The sequence below is a fragment of the Salmo salar genome, chromosome 11 (genome assembly GCF_965601325.2).
Source record: "Salmo salar chromosome 11, fSalSal1, whole genome shotgun sequence".
In the NCBI taxonomy this organism is placed as follows: domain Eukaryota; kingdom Metazoa; phylum Chordata; class Actinopteri; order Salmoniformes; family Salmonidae; genus Salmo; species Salmo salar.
The window spans coordinates 111,672,514-111,700,491 of NC_138301.1; the positions used below are offsets into that span (position 1 = coordinate 111,672,514).

The following is a 27,978-nucleotide window of genomic DNA, read 5'->3' on the forward strand; positions in this document are numbered from 1 at the left end:
CGTCAGATCCAGAGGACATGAGAACAGAATTAACAGAGGTGTTGGAAAGCTTTTCTGAACGGCACAGTCTTGAAAGCCCTGTCACCCATAGTTTTGAGTCTGTTGCGTTGGCTCACAGTACCTTCAATGTTTCACCAGCCTGCCCTTTGGATACGCTGAAAAACACATGGAGCAGAATCAAACATATGTTTTAAAACTAGGGAACTAGGAATGTCTCTTAGAATTCAGTTCCCTTTTAATGAGCCACAGGACACGTATCCAATACCCACAGTTCATGTTTACAGACTCACCTCTCTTAGATCAGGATGATTTTTCTAAAGTGTTTTGGGGAACGCCTGGCTGGCTGCTTTTCCTCAGGACAGCTGGTGTAGCTGTCACACCCAGCTCTGCTGGTCATTATGATTATACTGTACTCTTCACATGATGCTTTATCATTTCTTTAATGAAAATGAGTCTGGATATTTCAACCTGTCCTTTGTTCACAGTGCGTAAAATCCCAGGCTGGTTCCCTGGGTCTGGAGAATAAACGGAAGAATGCGTTCTTCTTCTCTGTCGGATGATTGATATATAATCCATTTGTCCACATAACAAGGCTGGAACATGAGAAGATGTGGTGATTCTTGAACAGTAAAATAAAGAGTCTCATCACCCGTCAGAAAGAGTTAATGACCAGACTTAGAACATTGACAGCCTGTCTGGTCAGGGTAGGTAATAAGCATATGGACCTCACACCTCAAATGAAGCTCTATTGAGAGAAATGTGAGGCAGGCGGGACCAGGAACATGTGTATAATGTTATTACTCTCTCTTACATTCCGGGGAATAGAATTATCAGAGCAGATCTCTCTAATACTGTGATCTTTTCCTGGTTTGTGACAGAATACAAAGTTAATTTGTTGTTCTTTTTTCCCCCTTGTTATATTGCATTTAACAATTCAAAGACACTGAACTCTCATCACTTTACTGTACTCTATCATAATATATAATGGATTTATATGGTTCGTGTCACTTCACACTTAAAACAGCATGTGTCTTTGATCAAAGCCTATATCACTATGTATTGTATAGCATTACGCTTGTACCAGTATTTAGAACATTCTATAGAGCTAAACTCTATCAACTTGTTATTTTATTACACTGAGAGTATCCCTTTTAGAGCTTTCTAAAATGGTATGTTTGCATCCTGGATGCTGATAGGTTGATAGTCGTTAGTTATTGAAGATAATCCAAAGGTAATGCCCGTTAACAGTTCCATTTGAATTATCAATGCACATCCACTGTCCTACAGCCCATCCAGGCAATTCATAAACTTGATCTCCACTGGAAAAATGCATCTAGACATTGTTTCCCATTGCTTGTTGCCTAGCATTTGATTTTCAATAGAGCTGTATTATCTGTGACTCACTGCCTCTCTGTCTGGATGTGATGCAGGCTTTGCAGGGACACCTGGTTACCTGTCTCCTGAGGTCCTGAGGAAGGACCCATATGGCAAAGCTGTGGACCTGTGGGCATGCGGTAAGCAGGATGACTTTCAGATATCCACCTCTTTCCTTCTTTGTTTCTGTCAACATCTACTGTAAGTTGCTGCTGCCTAAAGAAAACATGATATAGACTTCACACCTGGTGTGATGCGTTTCCTAGCTTCTTCATCTCAAGCTTTATGTTTTCTCATTTGGCCAGACTGGGGATTGCTTCAGAGCCTAACCTACTAGAGTTGTGCTGACACAAAACCTGCCCGCCTCAATGTCACAGATGATTTAGGGCACCAGTTTATTTATGGGGTCTGTTTCATCCAAAGGTGCATAGATGAGTCTGTTTCATCCAAAGGTGCATAGATGAGCTCTCAGTCAGAGAAGACAAGGCAGCAGTGTGTCGATCTGATCATAGCTCTCTCTCTATGTCTATATACATACAGTACCATGGGCTTTAGTACCACGGGCCTCAGTACCATGGGCCGTAGTACCACAGGCCTCAATACCACTGGCCTCAGTACCACAGGCCTCAGTACCACGGGTCTCAGTTTAACGGGCCTCAGTTTAACGGGCCACAGTGCCACAGGCCTCAGTACTACGGGCCTCATTACCACAGGCCTCAGTACCACAGGCCTCAATACCAAGGGCCTCAATATCACGGGCCACAGTACTATGCGCCTCAGTACCACAGGCCTCTGTGTCAACAAGTTGGCAGAATGAATCTGCTAGACATCCTCCTGCTACACTGATGCATGGACAACTCTTACCTAGAACATAGTATGTACAGTATATATAGTGTATATTATAGTATTGGAAAGAGTACAGTGGGGCAAAAAAGTCTTTAGTCAGCCACCAATTGTGCAAGTTCTCCCACTTAAAAAGATGAGAGAGGCCTGTAATTTTCATCATAGGTACACTTCAACTATGACAGACAAAATGAGAAAAAAAATCCAGAAAATCACATTGTACGATTTTTTATTAATTTATTTGCAAATTATGGTGGAAAGTAAGTATTTGGTCAATAACAAAAGTTTATCTCAATACTTTGTTATATACCCTTTGTTGGCAATGACACAGGTCAAACGTTTTCTGTAAGTCTTCACAAGGTTTTCACACACTGTTGCTGGTATTTTGGCCCATTCCTCCATGCAGATCTCCTCTAGAGCAGTGATGTTTTGGGGCTGTCGCTGGCCAAACGGACTTTCAACTCCCTCCAAAGATTTTCTATGGGGTTGAGATCTGGAGACTGGCTAGGCCACTCCAGGACCTTGAAATGCTTCTTACGAAGCCACTTCTTTGTTGCCCGGGTGGTGTGTTTGGGATCATTGTCATGCTGAAAGACCCAGCCACGTTTCAATCTTCAATGCCCTTGCTGATGGAAGGAGGTTTTCACTCAAAATCTCACGATACATGGCCCCATTCATTCTTTCCTTTACACGTATCAGTCGTCCTGGTCCCTTTGCAGAAAAACAGCCCCAAAGCATGATGTTTCCACCCCCATGCTTCACAGTAGGTATGGTGTTCTTTGGATGCAACTCAGCATTCTTTGTCCTCCAAACACGACGAGTTGAGTTTTTACCAAAAAGTTATATTTTGGTTTCATCTGACCATAATATGACATTCTCCCAATCCTCTTCTGGATCATCCAAATGCTCTCTAGCAAACTTCAGACGGGCCTGGACATGTACTGGCTTAAGCAGGGGGACACGTCTGGCACTGCAGGATTTGAGTCCCTGGCGGCGTAGTGTGTTACTGATGGTAGGCTTTGTTACTTTGGTCCCAGCTCTCTGCATGTCATTCACTAGGTCCCCCCGTGTGGTTCTGGGATTTTTGCTCACCGTTCTTGTGATCATTTTGACCCCACGGGGTGAGATTTTGCGTGGAGCCCCAGATCGAGGGAGATTATCAGTGGTCTTGTATGTCTTCCATTTCCTAATAATTGCTCCCACAGTCGATTTCTTCAAACCAAGCTGCTTACCTATTGCAGATTCAGTCTTCCCAGCCTGGTGCAGGTCTACAATTTTGTTTCTGGTGTCCTTTGACAGCTCTTTGGTCTTGGCCATAGTGGAGTTTGGAGTGTGACTGTTTGAGGTTGTGGACAGGTGTCTTTTATACTGATAACAAGTTCAAACAGGTGCCATTAATACAGGTGGAGGACAGAGGAGCCTCTTAAAGAAGAAGTTACAGGTCTGTGAGAGCCAGAAATCTTGCTTGTTTGTAGGTGACCAAATACTTATTTTCCACCATAATTTGCAAATAAATTCATTAATAATCCTACAATGTGATTTTCTGGATTTGTTTTCTCATTTTGTCTGTCATAGTTGACGTGTACCTATGATGAAAATTACAGGTCTCTCTCATCTTTTTAAGTGGGAGAACTTGCACAATTGGTGGCTGACTAAATACTTTTTTGCCCCACTGTATGTGTTTTTAATGTTTTTACGCTGAGTGTATATCTACATCATATGAATCATATATAAATAATTATTTTGACAATATGTAGTAGTACAGCCTCTTTTCACATTGATTTGAGTAGCTGCTCTTCAGCTCGGCTGGATTCAGCCGTTTAACCCGGTTTGGTTAGATTTCTTTTCAAACTTATTGACGTTTCAAGCTATCACTCTGTGCACATTGGTCTTTTGAAGCGGGAGAAGCTCATTGCTATGCACAGCTATATTTCCCTGCCTTTTGATATGGGCTTTGTGCTGCTGCTCCCCTTGAGAAGTGTGTGGGCTTCATGGCCGATGGGTCTGTGAGCCTGGCAGGCTTCGCAGCAGTGAGATGAATTCACAAGAGACATAAGGTTGAGGGCTGAGGGGGGCGACAGTGTGGGCAGGCGGGAGTGGGCAGGAGTTCATTCTCAGATTTCTAACGTCCTGACATGGAGCTGGATCTGTATGTGCACAGAACTGTGTGTATTGTTAACCCCACAGAGAGACCTTTCACCCAGAGAAAGGGAGTTCTCAGTGGTGGTTGGGGGGTATGGAATACATACAACACACACGCACACACACACACACACACATGCTAGCACACACACACACACACAAAGACACACATATACACTACTCCCTAGTGAGCGATCAAGATTCAGCACTATCAATTACTGCAGCACCTTTTCTTTTCATCAAAGATAGAGAGATTTTCAGTATGTACTTTATGCTAGTTAATTCTTAAGTAACCAGAGTGCTGTGTTGTGTTGCCAGGTGTGACAGCCTTCTATTGTATAGTGATGTACACTGAGTTTATAAAACCTTAGGAACACCTTCCTAATATTGAGTTGCCCCCCATTTTGCCCTCAGAACATCCTCAATTCGGGACATGGAGCCTACAAGGTGTTGAAAGTGCTCCACAGGGATGCTGGCCCATGTTGACTACAATGCTTCCCACAGTTGTGCCAAGTTGGCTGGATGTTCTTTGGGTGGTGGACCATTCTTGATACACACTGGAAACTGTTGAGCGGGAAAACCCCAGCAGCGTTACAGTTCTTGACACAAACCGGTGCGCCTGGCACCTACTACCATACCTCGTTCAAAGGCACTTAATTATTTTGTGTTGCCCATTCACTCTCTGAATGGCACACATACACAGTCCATGTCTCAATTGTCTCAAGGCTTAAAATTCCTTCTTTAACCTGTCTCCTCCCCTTCATCTACACTGATTGAAGTGGATTTAACAAGTGACATCAATAAGGGATCATAGCTTTCACCTGGATTTACCTGGTCAGTCTATGCCATGGAAAGAGCAGGTGTTCTTAATGTTTTGTATACTCAGTGTATAACGTATGTGTTGCCAGCTGTGACAGTCTTCTATTGTATAGTGATATATAACATCTGTTGCCAGGTGTGACAGTCTTCTATTGTATAGTGATATATAACGTCTGTGTTGCCAGTTGTGACAGTCGTCTATTGTATAGTGATATATAACGTCTGTGTTGCCAGTTGTGACAGTCTTCTATTGTATAGTTATATATAACGTCTGTGTTGCCAGTTGTGACAGTCTTCTATTGTATAGTGATATATAACGTCTGTGTTGCCAGTTGTGACAGTCTTCTATTGTATAGTGATATATAACGTCTGTGTTGCCAGGTGTGACAGTCTTCTATTGTATAGTGATATATAACGTCTGTGTTGCCAGGTGTGACAGTCTTCTATTGTATAGTGATATATAACGTCTGTGTTGCCAGGTGTGACAGTCTTCTATTGTATAGTGATATATAACGTCTGTGTTGCCAGTTGTGACAGTCTTCTATTGTATAGTGATATATAACGTCTGTGTTGCCAGGTGTGACAGTCTTCTATTGTATGTATTGTCAGGTTTGACAGTCGTCTATTGTATAGTGATGTATAACGTCTGTGTTGCCAGTTGTGACAGTCTTCTATTGTATAGTGATATATAACGTCTGTGGTGCCAGGTGTGACAGTCTTCTATTGTATGTAATGTCAGGTTTGACAGTCGTCTATTGTATAGTGATGTATAACATCTGTGTTGCCAGGTGTGACAGTCTTCTATTGTATAGTGATGTATAACGTACTGTATGCCTGTGTGCCAGTCTTCTATTGTATAGTGATGTATAACGTCTGTGGTGCCAGGTGTGACAGTCTTCTATTGTATAGTGATATATAACGTCTGTGTTGCCAGTTGTGACAGTCTTCTATTGTATAGTGATATATAACGTCTGTGTTGCCAGGTGTGACAGTCTTCTATTGTATAGTGATATATAACATCTGTGTTGCCAGTTGTGACAGTCTTCTATTGTATAGTGATGTATAACGTACTGTATGTGTTGCCAGGTGTGACAGTCTTCTATTGTATAGTGATGTATAACGTCTGTGTTGCCAGTTGTGACAGTCTTCTATTGTATAGTGATATATAACGTCTGTGTTGCCAGTTGTGACAGTCTTCTATTGTATAGTGATATATAACATCTGTATTGTCAGGTTTGACAGTCGTCTATTGTATAGTGATGTATAACGTCTGTGTTGCCAGTTGTGACAGTCTTCTATTGTATAGTGATATATAACGTCTGTGTTGCCAGTTGTGACAGTCTTCTATTGTATAGTGATATATAACGTCTGTGTTGCCAGGTGTGACAGTCTTCTATTGTATGTATTGTCAGGTTTGACAGTCGTCTATTGTATAGTGATGTATAACGTCTGTGTTGCCAGTTGTGACAGTCTTCTATTGTATAGTGATATATAACGTCTGTGGTGCCAGGTGTGACAGTCTTCTATTGTATGTAATGTCAGGTTTGACAGTCGTCTATTGTATAGTGATGTATAACATCTGTGTTGCCAGGTGTGACAGTCTTCTATTGTATAGTGATATATAACGTCTGTGTTGCCAGGTGTGACAGTCTTCTATTGTATAGTGATGTATAACGTACTGTATGTGTTGCCAGTCTTCTATTGTATAGTGATGTATAACGTACTGTATGTGTTGCCAGGTGTGACAGTCTTCTATTGTATAGTGATGTATAACGTACTGTATGTGTTGCCAGGTGTGACAGTCTTCTATTGTATAGTGATGTATAACATCTGTGTTGCCAGGTGTGACAGTCTTCTATTGTATAGTGATGTATAACGTACTGTATGTGTTGCCAGTCTTCTATTGTATAGTGATGTATAACGTACTGTATGTGTTGCCAGGTGTGACAGTCTTCTATTGTATAGTGATGTATAACATCTGTGTTGCCAGGTGTGACAGTCTTCTATTGTATAGTGATGTATAATGTACTGTATGTGTTGCCTTTCTTCTATTGTATAGTGATGTATAACGTACTGTATGTGTTGCCAGTCTTCTATTGTATAGTGATGTATAATGTACTGTATGTGTTGCCTTTCTTCTATTGTATAGTGATGTATAACGTACTGTATGTGTTGCCAGTCTTCTATTGTATAGTGATGTATAATGTACTGTATGTGTTGCCTTTCTTCTATTGTATAGTGATGTATAACGTACTGTATGTGTTGCCAGGTGTGATCCTGTACATCCTACTGGTGGGATATCCTCCGTTCTGGGATGAGGACCAGCACAGACTGTACCAGCAGATCAAGGCTGGGGCCTACGATGTGAGTCAAATCAAATCAAACTTTATTTGTCACATGTGCCGAATACAACATGTGTAGATCTTACTGTGAAATGCTTACTTACAAGCCCTTAATTAACAGTGCAGTTCAAGAAAGAGTTAAGAAAATATTTACCAAATAAAAAAATGTAAAAAATAATAAAAAGTAACACAATAAAATATCAATAACGAGGCTATATACGGGGTACCAGTACCGAGTCAATGTGCAGGGGTACAGGTTAGTTGAGGTAATTTGTACATGTAGGTAGGGGTGAAGAGTCACATCTATCCTAGCTCCTGTTCTTACTGTAACTATATCCCTCCATTCCATCACTGCTCACGGCTGCTGGGGAAAAGCACAGTGTCTCTTCAGGATTGTGTAACACACCAGTTTCCAAAGAGATGAATCATCCTGAATTCAGTGCCTGATAATGGTTTCTTTCTGCTGGGAGGAAAACACATCTTCTACTTTTTCTTCTTCAATTGCAGTCCTAGCAGCCCATGGCTCTGTTCTTTAATATTTTTCTACTCTGTCCTTATCACGTTTCAAGGTGTGACCCAGATGCAGACAGTGTTGAAGAAACAAAAGTTTATTCCTTAAACAGGGGCAGGCAAACAACAGGTCAAGGCAGGCAGGGGTCAATAATCCAGAGAGGGTGCAAAGGTACAGGACAGCAGGCAGGCTCAGGGTCAGGGTCAGGGCAGGCAGAACATTCAGAACCGGGAAACTAAACAGGAGCAAGAAACAAATGGGAGCAGGGAAACAAAATGCTGGTAGGTTCTATGAACAAAACGAACTGGCAACAGACAAACAGAGAACACAGGTATAAATACACAAGGGATAATGGGGAAGATGGGCGACACCTGGAGGGGGGTGGAGACAAGTACAAAGACAGGTGAAACAGATCAGGGCGTGACAGTCCTTTCATATTTCTCTACTCGGTCCTTTCACATTCCTATCCTCTGCCTACAGAATGTTTACCCTCATATATCGTTTGGAAAATGTACCTTTAGGATTATTTTCACTCATTTGAAGATCATCACCAGTTTGAATTCCCATGATTTATGTAAGCAATAAGGCCCGAGGGGGTGTGGTACATGACCAATATACCACGGCTAAGGGCTGTTCTTAAGCATGGCGCAATGTGGAGTGCCTGGATACAGCCCTTAGCCGTGGTATATTGGACATATACCACAAACCCCTGAGGTGCCTTCTTGCTATTATAAACTGGTTACCAATGTAATTAGAGCAGTAAAAATAAATGTTTGCCATACCTGTGGTATACGGTCTGATATACCACTGCTGTCAGCCAATCAGCATTCAGGGCTCGAACCACCCAGTTTATAATTGTATGTTAATACCAAATACCTCCTCGTGTCCTGTAGTTCCCCTCGCCAGAGTGGGACACTGTTACTCCAGAGGCCAAGGATCTCATCAACAAGATGTTGACCATCAACCCTGCCAAGCGCATCACAGCCTCTGAGGTTCTCAAACATCCCTGGATCTCAGTGAGTTCAGAGCATTCTCACAATGATCACCTTGTCCAGTAAGATCCGGCCCGGTGTCTAACCTGATATGTCTTTATTTTTTCCTTCTATCGCTCTCTCTCTCTCTCTACAGCACCGCTCCACTGTGGCCTCCTGCATGCACAGACAGGAGACGGTGGAGTGCCTGAAAAAGTTCAACGCCAGAAGAAAACTCAAGGTATAGTCAACTTCTGGGAGCAACATGACATGTAGATATGATAATGGAACAGTCCATGTTACTCTCTTTTGACCAGGGTAGGAAAACAATATCAGATTTTCTGGGTCACTAGTGATGGGAGTTTGAGTGACATTGGAAATGTGATCTATCAAGGCAAAATGGCTTTCATTAAACGAGTCCAAGCACGGTTCAAGATGAGAGGACATCTCTTTGTTTCATTTGTGTGACGTGAAAACTCTCATTCATTTGGCTATGTAACTACAGCATTTGTGTTTGATCTTTTATATGACCCCTTTTAGACAGGTCCATTTAATTGTAATTCATTCAGGTTCCACTTTTCAGAGGAACAAATAGTGACTTTGGAACCATCTGGATACAGATCCTAAAAAATGACAACTTTTTTAAACTATTGGAGTACAGATCTCAGAAAGTGACTACTTTTTAAAACGATTGGAATACAGATCTCAGAAAGTGACTACTTTTTTAAACTATTTGAATACAGATCGTATAAAGCAACTACTTAAAAAAAGATTTCTCAGGAAGCGACTATTGGATTGGCTGGCTTCAACTAATGGCAGGGCTGTATCTGGAACCGCATGTTGAAGATATAAATATAATTAATAGAGCACACACAATCTCCTGTACTATTCCAATCTATCTGACAGTCATATTTGATCTACACAATAAATGTATATCTGAACATTCTGTAAATGTCCATTCCCCTGAATCAAATCAAATACAATTTTATTGGTCACATACACATGGTTAGCAGATATTATTACGAGTGCAGCGAAATGCTTATGGTTCTAGATCCGACAGTGCAGCAGTATCTAACAGGTAATATCTAACAATTCCACAACAAAACCTAATACACACAATCTAGTAAAGGAATGGGATGAGAATATATAAGTATAAAATATATGGATGAGAAGTGATAGAGCGGCTAAGATGCAATAGATAATATAGAATGATCATGTTTTAAGGTAGGCAGGCAGGGCTCAATAATCCAGAGAGGGTGTAAGGCACCGGAACAGCAGGCTGGCTCAGGGTCAGGTATGAATACCCAGTGGATAATGGGGAAGATGGGGGACACCTGGAGGGGGTTGGAGACAAGCACAAGGACAGGTGAAACAGATCAGGGTGTAACAAGAATAGATAGTGTAGGATACAGTATACAGTATATACAGTACATATGAGATAAGTAATGCGAGATATGTAAACATTCTTAAAGTGGCATTATTAAAGTGACATTATTGGGGGTGGCAGCATAGCCTAGTGGTTAGAGTGTTGGACTAATAACCGAAAGGTTGCAAGATCAAATCCCTGAGCTCACAAGGTACAAATCTATTGTTCTGCCCCTGAACAAGGCTGTTATCCCACTGTTCCTAGGCTGTCATTGAAAATAGGAATTTGTTCTTAACTGACTTGCCTGGTAAAATAAAATTAAAGTGGCTGGTGTTCCATTTATTAAAGAGGCCAATGATATCAAGTATGTTGGTCGGCAGCCGCCTCTAGAGATGGCTGATTAACAATCTTATGGACTTGAGATATAAGCTGTTTTTCAATCTCTCTCTCCCAGCTTTGATGCAGCTGTACTGATCTCACCTTCTGGATGGAAGCGAGGTGAACAGGTAGAGGCTCGGGTGTTGATTGTCCTTGATTATCTTTTTGCCTCCTGTGACATCGGGTGTTGTAGGTGTCCTGGAGAGCTGGTAGTTTGCCCCTGGTGATGCGTTGTGCACCAGCCTCTGGAGAGCCCTGCGGTTGTAGGCGGTACATTTGTCGTACCAGGTGGTGATACAGCCTGACAGGATGCTCTCGATTGTGCACCTGTAAACGTTAGTGAGTGTTTTCGGTGACAAGCCACATTTTTTCAGCCTCCTGAGGTTGAAGATGCGCTGTTGTACCTTCTTCACCACCCTGTCTGTGTGCGTGAACCATTTCAGTTTGTGATATGTACACCGAGGAACTTAAAACTTTCCACCTTCTCCACTGCTGTCCCGTCGATGTGGATAGGGGGGTGCTCCCTTTGCTCTTTCCTGAAGTCCACGATCATCTCTTTTGTTTTGCTGACATTGAGTGAGAGGTTATTTTCCTGACATCACACTCCAAGGGCCCTCACCTCCTCCCTGTAGGCTGTCCCGTCATTGTTGGTAATAAAGCCTACCACTGTTGTGTCGTCAGCAAACTTATTTCTTATTTTTAATATTTTTTTACCCCAATTTCATGGTATCCAATTGATAGTTACAGTCTTGTCTCATCGCGGCAACTCCCATACGGACTCGAGAGAGGCGAAGGTCGAGAGCCGTGCGTCCTCTGAAACACAACCCAACCAAGCCGCACTGCTTCTTGGCACAATGCCCACTTAATCCGGAAGCCAGCCGCACCAATATGTTGGAGGAAACACCGTACACCTGGCAACCATGTCAGCGTGCACTGCGCCCGGCCTGCCACAGGAGTCGCTAGTTTGCGATGGGACAAACCCTCCCTTAACCCGGATGAGTGGGCCTCGTCGGTGGCACTGTATTGTCCTCAAAGCGAGTAAAGAAGTTGTTCAATTTGTCTGGAAGCAAGATGTTGATGTTCGCGACGGGGCAGGTTTTCTTTTTCTAATTGTGATTGTCTCTAGATCCTGCCACATACGTCCATTGCCCCAGGTGTACATAATCAAGTCAAACCAATTAACCAATTACATGTTGTACAGATAAGTATAAATACGTTGTGATGCTCAACTACTGTGTGACTCTTTCAACATGCCACTGAAAAGGTTGAAAGCTGCAATTCATTTTATGATACCTGAAAATACTGCAGAGTAACTCAAAGCCATTTGCAAAGTTCAAGTTGGATGTTTAGTAAAAACAACTTTGAACCTCTTTGTCCATTTGAGGGTAAGTGTTCTCAACTACACGCTATGCAATCTTTTAGCTGTAGTTGATTCGAGAAGGCAGTTTTGGGATATTTATTTTCCTTTCGACACTTAATAGACATATTTTGTTATTGTTAGCCTCCTCAGTAACACTTAACATTAAACTGTTCTTGCGCCTGTGTAATAAAACAAAATTACTTTTGGAGCGACTTTTTATTAGCACATTGTTAACATTATACTTTGGTAATTGCATTTTAATCGCATAGCAACGAGCTGAGAGTTTGTAACTACTGTACACAAGTGACTGTTCCTTATTCCACTTATGCAATAACTCCATCATTATGCAATTTTAAAGCAATTTCCACATTCCAATGTAACTGCAATGTTGCTATTGTCACAAAGTTACTAGACATGTATAAGTACTTGATGTGTCACTGTATGTCTCACTCATTATGAAAATATATCTGTTTATCATTTTGAAGCCGCACAAGTGGTACGCTTTAATGTTGAGGTGATTGTGCCCATTGTGTATTTAATTCTAAGCTATAGGCTATATTAAAGAAATATCCAAGACCCCTCCAAACCATGTGCTTATGATCATATATCAGATCACTGTTGTAGTTTCTGGTTCTTCATCAAATATTTGGCAGCCATCAAATACATCTTTTTTTGTTTTCAAATAACTTGCATATATTCAAATACCTAAAAAAATGTCTGAGACCTGTATTTCAATATTAAAGAAAATAGTGGCCTTTTAGTTGAAACTCTATCTAAACTATATTAGACTACCTTTTCAAATAAACTACAAAATACATCTATGTTCTGCCCAGGTCTGATCTACACACACAACGGCAGTGTGAAATTGTTCATGCAGTAATACCAAATGCTTTTTAAATTGAGTTTTGCCAATTATTTGCCAATGCAAACATTTTTATTTGGTGCTGTTAAAACATAGCAACTGTGACAGTACTCTAGGTTATTCCCTTGACAATAAGCAGCAATCCAAACTGTTGATATTACATGTAAGCAAGCTAATCAAGCTGTTGATAATATATTCCAGCCAAGCTTGGTTGCCAAGAACACGGTGGCATTATAAAATGTACTTTTTAATGAATCCTTTTGTATTTTCATTTCTTATGTAACGATCCGTCTCTTCTTATCAGGGTGCCATTCTCACCACCATGTTGGCGACTCGGAACTTCTCAGGTAAGTCCTGTAGAGGTGCCTTGTCAGAACGGTCCTCCTCTACCTTCTGGAGTGAGAGTGGGCTTATTAATACTAATTATATATGACATTTGTCAGACTTTCTATCCAAAGAGACTTACAATCATGGATGCATAACATTTCTACATACGGGTGGTCCCAGGAATGGAACCCACTATCCTGACGTTGCAAGCTCCATGCTCTACCAACGGAGCTACAGACTAGAGGACTGCCACTATTCGGTCACTATTCTAGAGGAACGACATGGGCTCAGGAGGCTGGCCCTAGACTGGGGGACTCCAAGCCCATGGAGCAGGGAGATGGCTGGCCCTAGACTGGGGGGCTCCAAGCCCAAGGAGCAGGGAGGAGGCTGGCCCTAGACTGGGGGACTCCAAGCCCATGGAGCAGGGAGGAGGCTGGTCCTAGACTGGGGGGCTCCAAGCCCATGGAGCAGGGAGGAGGCTGGCCCTAGACTGGGGGACTCCAAGCCCATGGATCAGGGAGATGGCTGGTCCTAGACTGGGGGGCTCCAAGCCCAGGGAGCAGGGAGGAGGCTGGCCCTAGACTGGGGGGCTCCAAGCCCATGGCCATGGATCAGGGAGGAGGCTGGTCCTAGACTGGGGGGCTCCAAGCCCATGGAGCAGGGAGGAGGCTGGTCCTAGACTGGGGGGCTCCAAGTGCACGGAGCAGGGAGGAGGCTGGTCCTAGACTGGGGGGCTCCAAGCCCATGGTAGCAGGGAGGAGGCTGGTCCTAGACTGGGGGGCTCCAAGTGCACGGAGCAGGGAGGAGGCTGGTCCTAGACTGGGGGGCTCCAAGCCCATGGCCATGGATCAGGGAGGAGGCTGGCCCTAGACTGGGGGGCTCCAAGCCCATGGAGCAGGGAGGAGGCTGGTCCTAGACTGGGGGGGCTCCAAGCCCATGGAGCAGGGAGGGGGCTGGTCCTAGACTGGGGGGCTCCAAGCCCATGGAGCAGGGAGGAGGCTGGTCCTAGACTGGGGGGCTCCAAGCCCATGGAGCAGGGAGGAGGCTGGTCCTAGACTGGGGGGCTCCAAGCCCATGGAGCAGGGAGGAGGCTGGTCCTAGACTGGGGGACTCCAAGCCCATGGAGCAGGGAGGAGATGATGACAGCTTGTAGACTCACTGGTCATGCATCAAGACACTTCCCCATGCCAATTGACACTCCCCTGTCCGACACTCCGATCGTTACAACACACTAATTCACTGTCACAAGTTAGAATGACGTCTGGGATGTCTGTTCAAAACCGACACAAGATGGACAAGTTGTGCTTCGACTGTAAATCAATAGCTGAACGGTGATAGGGACGATGGAATAGCCTGGCCATCTGCTTACAAACACTAGTTATCACAATGTACATTTGCTGCTTGACAAATGTGCATGTGTTATTATCATTACAGCCCACTTACTGTGGCTGAGCCATCTGCTATTGGGTCCTCAGTCCCTCCATGACTTCACTCAGATGGGCCGTGGAATCCACCACTTCAGGTGGAACATAGTATGTGGGTATGGACCATCCCTATGTTGCTGTTATCTGAAATGTTTTGTCAAAATCCTCTACATTCTTATACTCCCCTTGGCTGCAAGGAAGGGCCAGCTGAGATGAAGGAGTCACAGTGGAATGTTGTTAGAAAATAAAGAGGATGGAGTTCCCTCTGGCGTGTAGCCTTGTGTGTCTTTGGCAGGCTCCCGCTACACCATAAGGTCACACAAGCGTATAATCAATGTAGGCACTCTCACAGACTCAGAGATGGAGGGATCCCCTTCAAAGCCCACAGTTTACACATCCCTACCAATCTCCAACCAGCGTAATATAATTGTTCTCCTCTCAGAACTCCACAATCACTCATATTAAACGTGTGGACCTGAAATGGACAAGGAAAATAATAGCAGTAAGGGGTCATCTTTCAACGTGTAGGCATTGTCATATCAATCAGGTATAGACCCCCTCCCCCCCCACCCCATATCCCCCACCTGCCAGGGAATTTTGTCCGATAGCCAAGCCCCATAAGACTCACCCTGGAGGACCGTAAAACCATCTCAGCACCTCTAAGCACTACCATTCATCTTTGATTTTCCGCTCTCCACTCTTGGTCTATCTTTACCCTCCAGCCGTGGAGAACCACAGTCCACAGATATACAGCAAGGTTACAGCCTTATGCCTATTTATAAAGTCCTCACTGTTCAGATAGTATGGCTGGAGCCAAATCTGCCCTTTCAGCTTTTAATGGCTGTTTTCCTAATCGTATTGACTCCTATGATGCTTGGGTGGGTCAGAAGTGCTGTGTAAACGCTGGTTCAGGGCCAGATTCACTTTTAAAATGATAAAATGATTAGAGTAGAGAAGCCAGGGCTTGGGGTTCCCAGAGCCAGTCCATTGCAGACCAGGGGGACCCCCATCGGCATATAGCCACACTCCCAGCAGCAGGGGAGAGTGGGGTCACGGAGCCAGGGGTCTGGGGGCCAGGGGGACTAGGAATCAGGCTACACCCCAGCTGACAAGAGGCCATGCTCCACACAGCCCCCTGTCCCCACAAAGGCGAAAATTTGTCGTCATGTTGAAGAAAATAAAGTGGGGGGAACACCATGGTTCAGCTCTCAGAGAGAGGACAAAACATGATTCCAGCTCAGAGACCAGGAGGAAGAGAGGACGTGAAGATGATAGGTAGAAGGATTGGTAACAAACTCTAGGGGAACAACAGGACGTGGTGTACTGTACGGGTCATAGCCAAACTTTATAGAGTGATTGAGCAGGGTAGGAATGTGCCCATGCTTTCTCCCTATCTCAAGTGCTCCTCTATCTGGGATCTCTCTCACCCACTGGCCAGCCTCTGTAGCAGAGCCCAGTCTGGACATCTCTCAGCCTCTGTAGCAGAGCCCAGTCTGGACCTCTCTCACCCACCGGCCAGCCTCTGTAGCAGAGCCCAGTCTGGACCTCTCTCACCCACCGGCCAGCCTCTGTAGCAGAGCCCAGTCTGGACCTCTCTCACCCACTGGCCAGCCTCTGTAGCAGAGCAGTCTGGACCTCTCTCAGCCTCTGTAGCAGAGCAGTCTGGACATCTCTCAGCCTCTGTAGCAGAGCAGTCCGGACATCTCTCAGCCTCTGTAGCAGAGCAGTCTGGACATCTCTCAGCCTCTGTAGCAGAGCAGTCCGGACATCTCTCAGCCTCTGTAGCAGAGCAGTCTGGACATCTTTCAGCATCTGTAGCAGAGCAGTCCGGACATCTCTCAGCCTCTGTAGCAGAGCAGTCTGGACATCTCTCAGCCTCTGTAGCAGAGCAGTCCGGACATCTCTCAGCCTCTGTAGCAGAGCAGTCTGGACATCTCTCAGCCTCTGTAGCAGAGCAGTCCGGACATCTCTCAGCCTCTGTAGCAGAGCAGTCTGGACATCTCTCAGCCTCTGTAGCAGAGCAGTCCGGACATCTCTCAGCCTCTGTAGCAGAGCAGTCTGGACATCTCTCAGCCTCTGTAGCAGAGCAGTCCGGACATCTCTCAGCCTCTGTAGCAGAGCAGTCTGGACATCTCTCAGCCTCTGTAGCAGAGCATTCCGGACATCTCTCAACCTCTGTAGCAGAGCAGTCTGGACATCTCTCAGCCTCTGTAGCAGAGCAGTCCGGACATCTCTCAACCTCTGTAGCAGAGCAGTCTGGACATCTCTCAGCCTCTGTAGCAGAGCAGTCCGGACATCTCTCAACCTCTGTAGCAGAGCAGTCTGGACATCTCTCAACCTCTGTAGCAGAGCAGTCCGGACATCTCTCAGCCTCTGTAGCAGAGCAGTCCGGACATCTCTCAGCCTCTGTAGCAGAGCAGTCCGGACATCTCTCAGCCTCTGTAGCAGAGCAGTCCGGACATCTCTCAGCCTCTGTAGCAGAGCAGTCCGGACATCTCTCAGCCTCTGTAGCAGAGCAGTCCGGACATCTCTCAGCCTCTGTAGCAGAGCAGTCCGGACATCTCTCAACCTCTGCAGCAGAGCAGTCCGGACATCTCTCAACCTCTGTAGCAGAGCAGTCCGGACATCTCTCAGCCTCTGTAGCAGAGCAGTCCGGATATCTCTCAGCCTCTGTAGCAGAGCAGTCTGGACATCTCTCAGCCTCTGTAGCAGAGCAGTCTGGACATCTCTCAACCTCTGTAGCAGAGCAGTCTGGACATCTCTCAGCCTCTGTAGCAGAGCAGTCTGGACATCTCTCAGCCTCTGTATCAGAGCAGTCTGGACATCTCTCAACCTCTGTAGCAGAGCAGTCTGGACATCTTTCAGCCTCTGTAGCAGAGCAGTCTGGACATCTCTCAGCCTCTGTAGCAGAGCAGTCTGGACATCTCTCAGCCTCTGTAGCAGAGCAGTCTGGACATCTCTCAACCTCTGTAGCAGAGCAGTCGGGACATCTCTCAGCCTCTGTAGCAGAGCAGTCTGGACATCTCTCAGCCTCTGTAGCAGAGCAGTCGGGACATCTCTCAACCTCTGTAGCAGAGCAGTCTGGACATCTCTCAGCCTCTGTAGCAGAGCAGTCGGGACATCTCTCAACCTCTGTAGCAGAGCAGTCTGGACATCTCTCAGCCTCTGTAGCAGAGCGTCTGGACATCTCTCAACCTCTGTAGCAGAGCAGTCTGGACATCTCTCAACCTCTGTAGCAGAGCAGTCTGGACATCTCTCAACCTCTGTAGCAGAGCAGTCTGGACATCTCTCAGCCTCTGTAGCAGAGCAGTCTGGACATCTCTCAACCTCTGTAGCAGAGCAGTCTGGACATCTCTCAACCTCTGTAGCAGAGCAGTCTGGACATCTCTCAACCTCTGTAGCAGAGCAGTCTGGACATCTCTCAGCCTCTGTAGCAGAGCAGTCTGGACCCCTGGTGTTACACTATAGAGTGAACCATTAGGAATTAGAGTTTTTCTTATTTTATGGTGCTTAACTTCCCTAAAAACCCTTGTTTGACCAGTTGAATGACCTGAGAGAATCTTCAACAAGCCGCTGGGTTTGGATACTCCTAGTGACTCTTCGGCAATATGACCGTCTCATTGAGTTTTTGATCAGTGGAGATCAGGAAGAAGGCTTGATTTGAATAAAATATTATATTTTATTTCCCAGGAGACTTATGGATCAGGTTTTCTAAAATGTTCTTCTACCTCTTTTTATTTGACTGAGACTGTTGACCTTCGCCTTCCTCTTTTCATTTGACTGAGACTGTTGGCCTTCGCCCTCCTCTTTTCATTTGACTGAGACTGTTGGCCACGCCCTTCGCCCTCTTTTCATTTGACTGAGACTGTTGGCCATGCCCTTCGCCCTCCTCTTTTCATTTGACTGAGACTGTTGTCCTTCGCCCTCCTCTTTTCATTTGACTGAGACTGTTGGCCATGCCCTTCGCCCTCCTCTTTTCATTTGACTGAGACTGTTGTCCTTCGCCCTCCTCTTTTCATTTGACTGAGACTGTTGGCCATGCCCTTCGCCCTCCTCTTTTCATTTGACTGAGACTGTTGTCCTTCGCCCTCCTCTTTTCATTTGACTGAGACTGTTGTCCTTCGCCCTCCTCTTTTCATTTGACTGAGACTGTTGGCCATGCCCTTCGCCCTCCTCTTTTCATTTGACTGAGACTGTTGTCCTTCGCCCTCCTCTTTTCATTTGACTGAGACTGTTGTCCTTCGCCCTCCTCTTTTCATTTGACTGAGACTGTTGGCCATGCCCTTCGCCCTCCTCTTTTCATTTGACTGAGACTGTTGTCCTTCGCCCTCCTCTTTTCATTAGACTGAGACTGTTGGCCATGTCCTTCTCCCTCGTCTTTTGGGCGTTAGTGCCCTTTTTCACCATCCTGTTTCTCTTTGTGTCCCGCGCAGGAGGTAACAAGGCCAACAAGAAGACTGATGGTGTGAAGGTAGGGCTTCAGCTCCACAGGGTTCTCTTTTCACCGTGGAGTAAACCTGGCCTGGAGGAGGACTTTTGGGGTATATTACACCCGCTGTCCATAAAACATTATTTAAAAATGTGGCCGTTATTCAACATTTTGTGAAAGTTGTAAGCTATTTTCACCTTCTATGCAAAACTGAATAAATCAAACATGCTCTTTGAAAAGGTAACATCACAGATCCAAGTAGTCAATGGGATTGTGGGAGTTTCAATGTCTGCTCCATTCTCTCTGAACACACCGGCTGGCCCCACCCAAAATGTGTCCTCCAGTCCAGTCCAGTCCCAGGACAGTACTATGAGATAGGTATCTAATGGGATTAGTGCTTTGACAGTTCATCTGTATCAAAGCCAGTAGGAGAGTCTGTCTGTTTATTTGTGTTTGTGAGTGTTCCACTATTATAAGTGTGTTTCTGTAAGTTAGTCTGTGTGAGTTACTAAATACATGTATCAGGGATAGGCTCCACCGGTGGTATTCCCCCAGTTGCCGCTGGGGCCTTAAGGAGCAGCCAGTCCAGTCCAGGGTGTCTGATACTGGGATTAGTGAGGCATGCTGCTGGCCACACAGCCCTGCCAGCTCTGCCTTATCAAAGACATTCATCCCTGACCACAGCCCTGCCAGCTCTGCCTTATCAAAGACATTCATCCCTGACCACAGCCCTGCCAGCTCTGCCTTATCAAAGACATTCATCCCTGACCACAGCCCTGCCAGCTCTGCCTTATCAAAGACATTCATCCCTGACCACAGCCCTGCCAGCTCTGCCTTATCAAAGACATTCATCCCTGACCACAGCCCTGCCAGCTCTGCCTTATCAAAGACATTCCTCCCTGACCACAGCCTTGCCAGCTCTGCCTTATCAAAGACATTCATCCCTGACCACAGCCCTACCAGCTCTGCCTTATCAAAGACATTCATCCCTGACCACAGCCCTGCCAGCTCTGCCTTATCAAAGGCATTCCTCCCTGACCACAGCCTTGCCAGCTCTGCCTTATCAAAGGCATTCCTCCCTGACCACAGCCCTGCCGGGCCCAGAGGTTTCCTACACTACACACCGCCACAAGGGGTACAACCGCCACAACCGCCACAAGGGCCACACCGCCACAACCGCCACACTGCCACACCTCCTCAACCGCCACAACCGCCACACCTCCTCAACAGCCACAACCGCCACAATCGCCACACCTCCTCAACCGCCACAAACGCCACACCTCCACAACCGCCACAACCGTCACACCTCCTCAACTACCACACCTACTCAATCGCCACAGCCGCCACAACCTCCACACCTCCTCAACAGCCACAACCGCCACAATCGCCACACCTCCTCAACCGCCAAAACCGCCACACCTCCTCAACCACCACACCGCCACAACCTCCACACCTCCTCAACTGCCACACCTCCTCAACCGCCACAACCGCCACAATCGCCACAACCGCCACGCCTCCTCAACCGCCACACCTCCTTAGCCGCCACAACCGCCACAACCGCCACACCTCCTCAACCGCCAAAACCGCCACACCTCCTCAACCACCACACCGCCACAACCTCCATACCTCCTCAACTGCCACACCTCCTCAACCGCCACAACCGCCACAATCGCCACAACCGCCACGCCTCCTCAACCGCCACACCTCCTTAGCCGCCACAACCGCCACAACCGCCACACCTCCTCAACCGCCACAACCGCCACAACCGCCACACCTCCTCAACCGCCACACCTCCTCAACCGCCACAACCGCCACACCTCCTCAACCGCCACAACCGCCACACCTCCTCAACCGCCACACCTCCTCAACCGCCACAACCGCCACACCTCCACACTGCCACAACAGCCACATCACCACAACAGCCACACCGCCACAACCGCCACACCTCTTCAACCGCCACAACAGCCACATCTCTTCAACCCCCACAACCGCCACACCGCCACAACAGCCACACCGCCACAACCGCCCCAACAGCCACAACAGCCACACCTCCACACCGCCACACAGCCACAACCACCACAACCGCCACACCGCCATAACAGCCACACCTCCACAACAGCCACACCTCCATAACAGCCACACCTCCACAACAGCCACACCTCCATAACAGCCACACCTCCACAACAGCCACACCTCCACAACAGCCACACCTCCACAACAGCCACACCACCACAACCGCCACACCAGCCACAACCGCCACACCGCCACAACAGCCACACCGCCACAACAGCCACACCTCCACAACAGCCACACCTCCACAACAGCCACACCTCCATAACAGCCACACCTCCACAACAGCCACACCTCCACAACAGCCACACCGCCACAACCGCCACAACAGCCACACCTCCACAACCGCCACACCGCCACAACAGCCACACCGCCACAACAGCAACAACAGCCACACCACCACACCGCCACAACAGCCACACCGCCACAACAGCCACACCGCCACAACAGCCACACCGCCACAACAGCCACACCGCCACACCGCCCGCCGACCAGACTGCTCACAGAGGTGTCCTGGGGAGATGACAACGGCAACGTTGGCAACACGAACCCCAAACACACACACACACATCCTGAGCCTCAAACCCACATACATGTCCTCCCTCTGCAGCATGGAGGTGTCCCTCTCCTCCCTCTGTAGCATGGAGGTGTCCCTCTCCTCCCTCCGCAGCATGGAGGTGTCCCTCTCCTCCCTCCGCAGCATGGAGGTGTCCCTCTCCTCCCTCTGCAGCATGGAGGTGTCCCTCTCCTCCCTCCGCAGCATGGATGTGTCCCTCTCCTCCCTCCGCAGCATGGAGGTGTCCCTCTCCTCCCTCCGCAGCATGGAGGTGTCCCTCTCCTCCCTCCGCAGCATGGAGATGTCCCTCTCCTCCCTCCGCAGCATGGAGGTGTCCCTCTCCTCCCTCCGCAGCATGGAGGTGTCCCTCTCCTCCCTCCGCAGCATGGAGGTGTCCCTCTCCTCCCTCCGCAGGATGGAGGTGTCCCTCTCCTCCCTCTGTCGCTCCCTGGCGTCTCCATCTCATCCTGTGTGTTCCTGTCTAACCTCTTCTCATTTCTCTTCCAGAAAAGGAAGTCCAGTTCCAGCGTCCAGCTGATGGTGAGTGTGATATTCCCCACCCGCTTGGCCATGCCTCTCGGCCACGCCTCTCGGCTTTCCACCTAACAGGGAAAGTGATAATAGCTTTAGAAAATCCAAACGAACCAATGAGCAAGCGAATAAAGCTGTCATTCAAAATGGAGCTGGACTTTCTTTTTGTTTTTGTGTGTGACCATCCCATCTCTAACGTTGCCTAATCCCGATGCTTTTTGATATGCTCTTGGGGGTTCATCGGGGGGGTAACCCATCTCTCCTTCTGTAGGTGTTTCCCTCCCTCCCATATCTCACCCTACTCCTAACCAGCTAGACCTCAGAAATAACCAAACAGCCTGTTCTCTCTCTCTTAAAGGTGCAGACAGGGAGGCAGCTGTCTGTTGGAGGTGTGTGTGTGTTGTGTTGACCCGGCTCTTCCACTTCCTGGTGTGGAGAGAATACCACTTTCTATGATTGAGTGTGAATCTCTGAACCCGTCTGTGTGTCGTTTCTAGGAATCCTCTGAAAGCACCAACACCACTATTGAGGACGAAGACACCAGAGGTAAGGTTCTCCCCTCGTCTCACCTCTCATCGCCTCACCACTAGCAGTCTGGACATGTTAATAGGACAGGGTGACAGCTGTCAGGGGGAATAGATCTCTGCTAAACTAAACAGATATCCTACGGTGGTCATATATGTTGCACACACTCACATATTGAGCTGTTGAGATATGGCTTTCTCTGGCTCAGGAAGTGATACTCGATAATGCTAAAAATAACCCCAAAACCAGCACAACACTGCTGTGGATAGGTTCACTCTTACTTCAGTTACCGTCCATTTACATGACTGACAACCTAACAGAGGGGGAGAACAGATTGACAATCTCTGCCTTATGTTTTTCGAGAAGGGTCTACCATGACGATTGGCTACTGTGAAAGCATTTCCGTTAATAAAGCAATGCAAATAGCTACTGTATGGAACTCTATTTAATAGCTTGACTGAGGCAGTACTCTCATGAATGAATATGAGTAAGTCAGTTCAATAATGGCTGGTGGTGGAGTTGCATTGCTGTTGCTTATGCCAGTTTGAGCATCCGTGTTCTATGGAATGGGAATAAATAGATAGAAAGCCTGTCTTCTCTCTGTCAGTAAACCTTACAGCTCTTCCTAAGAGACGGGTCTGTTGTGAGGTAATGCTCCTCTTTGACTACAGCAGCTCATTGATGTTTTGGAAACAAATGGATACATTTCAACACGTTACCTCCTCCTACAAGAGTGGTTTGAGAAAATGTCATTGGGATTTCTCCAGAGAGGAGGTAGATGCATGTGGAAGAGCTACAATTAGGGCGATGCAGAGAAACTGTGTAGGTGGAGAGTGGGTGAGACGAGAGATAGAACAATGATCTCTGCAGTCGTTGAAGGTGTTGGGGGGGGGGGGGGGGGTGAAGGAAGGTTAGAGAGAGAGAAAGAGAGAGAGAGAGAGAGAGAGAGAGAGAGAGATATGAAAGATGAAAGACTTCCTAAAGCACATGACAAGCGATATAAACATGTGTACTTGATAATTTGCTAGCTTTGACAGTCAATCACTGGCATAGCCTCTAATAGCTAGTGTATGTCAAATATCATCTGCATTCTACTGATTTCTAGGTAGCTTGAATTCTCCCAGTTCTGTATTTATTGAAGAGAAAGAGGGAGTTAGGAGGACAAACTGTGAGGATGTAACCCTCTGTGAGCATCCCCTCTTCACCATATGCAAGGCACGACCTTGCTTTCCCAACTCTGAGCTGCAACCCAGAGCTGGTGGGAGTGAAACTCTCTCTCTGCTGGCACAGTGCATCTCTCAGTGTGGGCAGAGAACAGCCCCCTCACACTCAACAAAGCACTGAGAGGCAGCAGGCAGACACACACACACACAAACAGACAACACACACACACGCACACATCCCAGGTCTGTACAAAAGGTCTATAACGCTAAATAAAAACTGTTGCTATACAGCAGGAACAAATCATTTATATATTCCAGTGCCAGGAATACTGTAGTCCTACAGTCCTATTCATCATGGTGCAGAGCTGTGTGTCAGAGCGGTGTGTCAGAACGGTGTGTCAGAATGGTGTGTCAGAGCTGTGTGCCATAACGGTGTGGCAGAGCTGTGTGCCAGAGCTGTGTGTCAGAGCGGTGTGTCAGAGCGGTGTGTCAGAACGGTGTGTCAGAGCTGTGTATCAGAACGGTGTGTCAGAACGGTGTGTCAGAGCGGTGTGTCAGAGCGGTGTGTCAGAGCGGTGTGTCAGAACGGTGTGTCAGAGCGGTGTGTCAGAGCGGTGTGTCAGAACGGTGTGTCAGAACGGTGTGTCAGAGCTGTGTGCCATAACGGTGTGGCAGAGCTGTGTGCCAGAGCTGTGTGTCAGTGCGGTGTGTCAGAGCGGTGTGTCAGAACGGTGTGTCAGAGCGGTGTGTCAGAACGGTGTGTCAGAGCTGTGTATCAGAACGGTGTGTCAGAACGGTGTGTCAGAGCGGTGTGTCAGAGCGGTGTGTCAGAGCGGTGTGTCAGAGGGGTGTGTCAGAGGGGTGTGTCAGAGCGGTGTGTCAGAACGGTGTGTCAGAGCGGTGTGTCAGAGCGGTGTGTCAGAGCGGTGTGTCAGTGCTGTGTGTCAGAACGGTGTGTCAGAGCGGTGTGTCAGTGCTGTGTGTCAGAGCGGTGTGTCAGTGCTGTGTGTCAGTGCTGTGTGTCAGAACGGTGTGTCAGAGCGGTGTGTCAGTGCTGTGTGTCAGAACGGTGTGTCAGAAAGGTGTGTCAGAGCGGTGTGTCAGAGCGGTGTGTCAGAGCGGTGTGTCAGTGCTGTGTGTCAGAACGGTGTGTCAGAACGGTGTGTCAGTGCTGTGTGTCAGAACGGTGTGTCAGTGCTGTGTGTCAGTGCTGTGTGTCAGAACGGTGTGTCAGAGCGGTGTGTCAGTGCTGTGTGTCAGAACGGTGTGTCAGAAAGGTGTGTCAGAGCGGTGTGTCAGAGCGGTGTGTCAGAGCGGTGTGTCAGAACGGTGTGTCAGAGCGGTGTGTCAGAGCTGTGTGTCAGAGCTGTGTGTCAGTGCTGTGTGTCAGAATGGTGTGTCAGAGCTGTGTGTCAGAGCTGTGTGTCAGTGCTGTGTGTCAGTGCTGTGTGTCAGTGCTGTGTGTCAGTGCTGTGTGTCTATGTTTCACAGTGAGGAAACAGGAGATCATCAAGGTAACAGAGCAGCTCATAGAAGCCATCAGCAATGGAGACTTTGAGAGCTACACGTAAGTAAACAGACCAGATACTGCACCCGTTCATTCACTGTTCACTCACTTTTCACTCACTGCCCACTAACTGTTCACTCACTGTTCACTCACTGTTCACTCACTGCTCACTCACTTCTCACTCACTGCTCACTCTCTGTTCACTCACTGTTCACTCACTGTTCACTCACTGTTCACTCACTGTTCACTCACTGCTCACTCACTGCTCACTCACTGTTCACTCACTGTTCACTCACTGTCTTGCTGTAGAGAAGTGATAAAGAGGGTTAGAAACATACGTTGGTAACGAACATGTCTCCTACTGATACAGCACTATGATTGGCTTAACTCAGGGTTTGTCTTAACTGTAACATTGGTAATTGATAACTCAGGGTTTGTCTTAACTGTAACAGTGTAATTGGTAACTCAGGGTTTGTCTTAACTGTAACATTGGTAATTGATAACTCAGGGTTTGTCTTAACTGTAACAGTGTAATTGGTAACTCAGGGTTTGTCTTAACTGTAACAGTGTAATTGGTAACTCAGGGTTTGTCTTAACTGTAACAGTGTAATTGATAACTCAGGGTTTGTCTTAACTGTAACATTGGTAATTGATAACTCAGGGTTTGTCTTAACTGTAACAGTGTAATTGGTAACTCAGGGTTTGTCTTAACTGTAACATTGGTAATTGATAACTCAGGGTTTGTCTTAACTGTAACAGTGTAATTGGTAACTCAGGGTTTGTCTTAACTGTAACAGTGTAATTGATAACTCAGGGTTTGTCTTAACTGTAACAGTGTAATTGATAACTCAGGGTTTGTCTTAACTGTAACATTGGTAATTGATAACTCAGGGTTTGTCTTAACTGTAACAGTGTAATTGGTAACTCAGGGTTTGTCTTAACTGTAACAGTGTAATTGATAACTCAGGGTTTGTCTTAACTGTAACATTGGTAATTGATAACTCAGGGTTTGTCTTAACTGTAACAGTGTAATTGGTAACTCAGGGTTTGTCTTAACTGTAACATTGGTAATTGATAACTCAGGGTTTGTCTTAACTGTAACAGTGTAATTGGTAACTCAGGGTTTGTCTTAACTGTAACATTGGTAATTGATAACTCAGGGTTTGTCTTAACTGTAACAGTGTAATTGATAACTCAGGGTTTGTCTTAACTGTAACAGTGTAATTGATAACTCAGGGTTTGTCTTAACTGTAACAGTGTAATTGATAACTCAGGGTTTGTCTTAACTGTAACAGTGTAATTGGTAACTCAGGGTTTGTCTTAACTGTAACAGTGTAATTGGTGACTCAGGGTTTGTCTTAACTGTAACAGTGTAATTGATAACTCAGGGTTTGTCTTAACTGTAACAGTGTAATTGATAACTCAGGGTTTGTCTTAACTGTAACAGTGTAATTGATAACTCAGGGTTTGTCTTAACTGTAACAGTGTAATTGATAACTCAGGGTTTGTCTTAACTGTAACAGTGTAATTGGTAACTCAGGGTTTGTCTTAACTGTAACAGTGTAATTGATAACTCAGGGTTTGTCTTAACTGTAACAGTGTAATTGATAACTCAGGGTTTGTCTTAACTGTAACAGTGTAATTGAAAGCTCAGTGTTTGGCTTTAGACATTATTCTAAGATTGCTTTGAGGTGGTTGTGAGGGGAAACCTCCGTAGGTCTATGTCCTTACTGATTTTACAGATATATTACTCCCAGTGCATGTGTCTGGGACTAAATTCTTCTAATCAAAGAGGGAGAAAACTGTCTGTATGACCAATCAAGGCCATTCGGACGCTGAACAAGTTAATCCCTTGATCATGAATAGCTGTGCATAGCATTAATTTGCTCCAAGACGATGCACATATGTTAAGATATTCCGGGCTATATGTTCGTCTGGCGTTAAGCAAGCTGTCCTTTGCAATTTTAACCTGTTTGAAAAATGTAAGTAATTTTCCTGCGACAATGCTTGCTTGTTTTCGATTTTGTTTGATTAAAAAACAAGTCCTTAGTAGACGACCGTTACCCTACTACAGGGTAGTACAAAAACTGGTTCAACAGCAATACGTCTGCTATTTCTCTTATCCTGGCCATGCATTAGCCAAGTACAGTAGCCTATATCCAGAAAATGTTTCTAAATGGTGTACTCGTGAGGCTTTTTTCTCAACATGCTTTTGCATTATTTACATACAGTAGGCCTACCTGCAGTGCATACTCCATTCGGCTTATATCCATCCCCTTTTCCAAAGAGCGCCTCTTGTCAGGTTACCAAAGACGCGGTGCTGCAAAAACACACTGTAAAACTATTATTATTAAGTAACTGCTTCCAATTAAGGCTTTTTTTTTTACTAAACTTTTCAGTCAAGTGTTAAATGATTAAGATAAAAAAAAATGCCCAAACTTGGCTCCAACATGAGCAAACGTAGGACAACATTTTTGT

The 27,978-nt window shown here is 46.3% G+C and overlaps 1 protein-coding gene across 3 annotated transcripts in view; it reads left to right on the forward strand.

The window, feature by feature from the left end:
* Positions 1-27,978, forward strand: part of camk2a (calcium/calmodulin-dependent protein kinase II alpha) — a 156,444-nt gene that overhangs the window by 120,594 nt on the left and 7,872 nt on the right. For all 3 annotated transcript variants that reach the window (XM_082958280.1, XM_082958281.1, XM_014129575.3), the window contains exons 8-15: positions 1,431-1,514; positions 7,448-7,542; positions 8,925-9,047; positions 9,160-9,243; positions 13,273-13,315; positions 19,153-19,190; positions 22,803-22,851; positions 25,485-25,560. In XM_082958280.1, the coding sequence (XP_082814406.1) occupies positions 1,431-1,514; positions 7,448-7,542; positions 8,925-9,047; positions 9,160-9,243; positions 13,273-13,315; positions 19,153-19,190; positions 22,803-22,851; positions 25,485-25,560 (592 nt within the window). The remainder of the gene's footprint in view (positions 1-1,430; positions 1,515-7,447; positions 7,543-8,924; positions 9,048-9,159; positions 9,244-13,272; positions 13,316-19,152; positions 19,191-22,802; positions 22,852-25,484; positions 25,561-27,978) is intronic.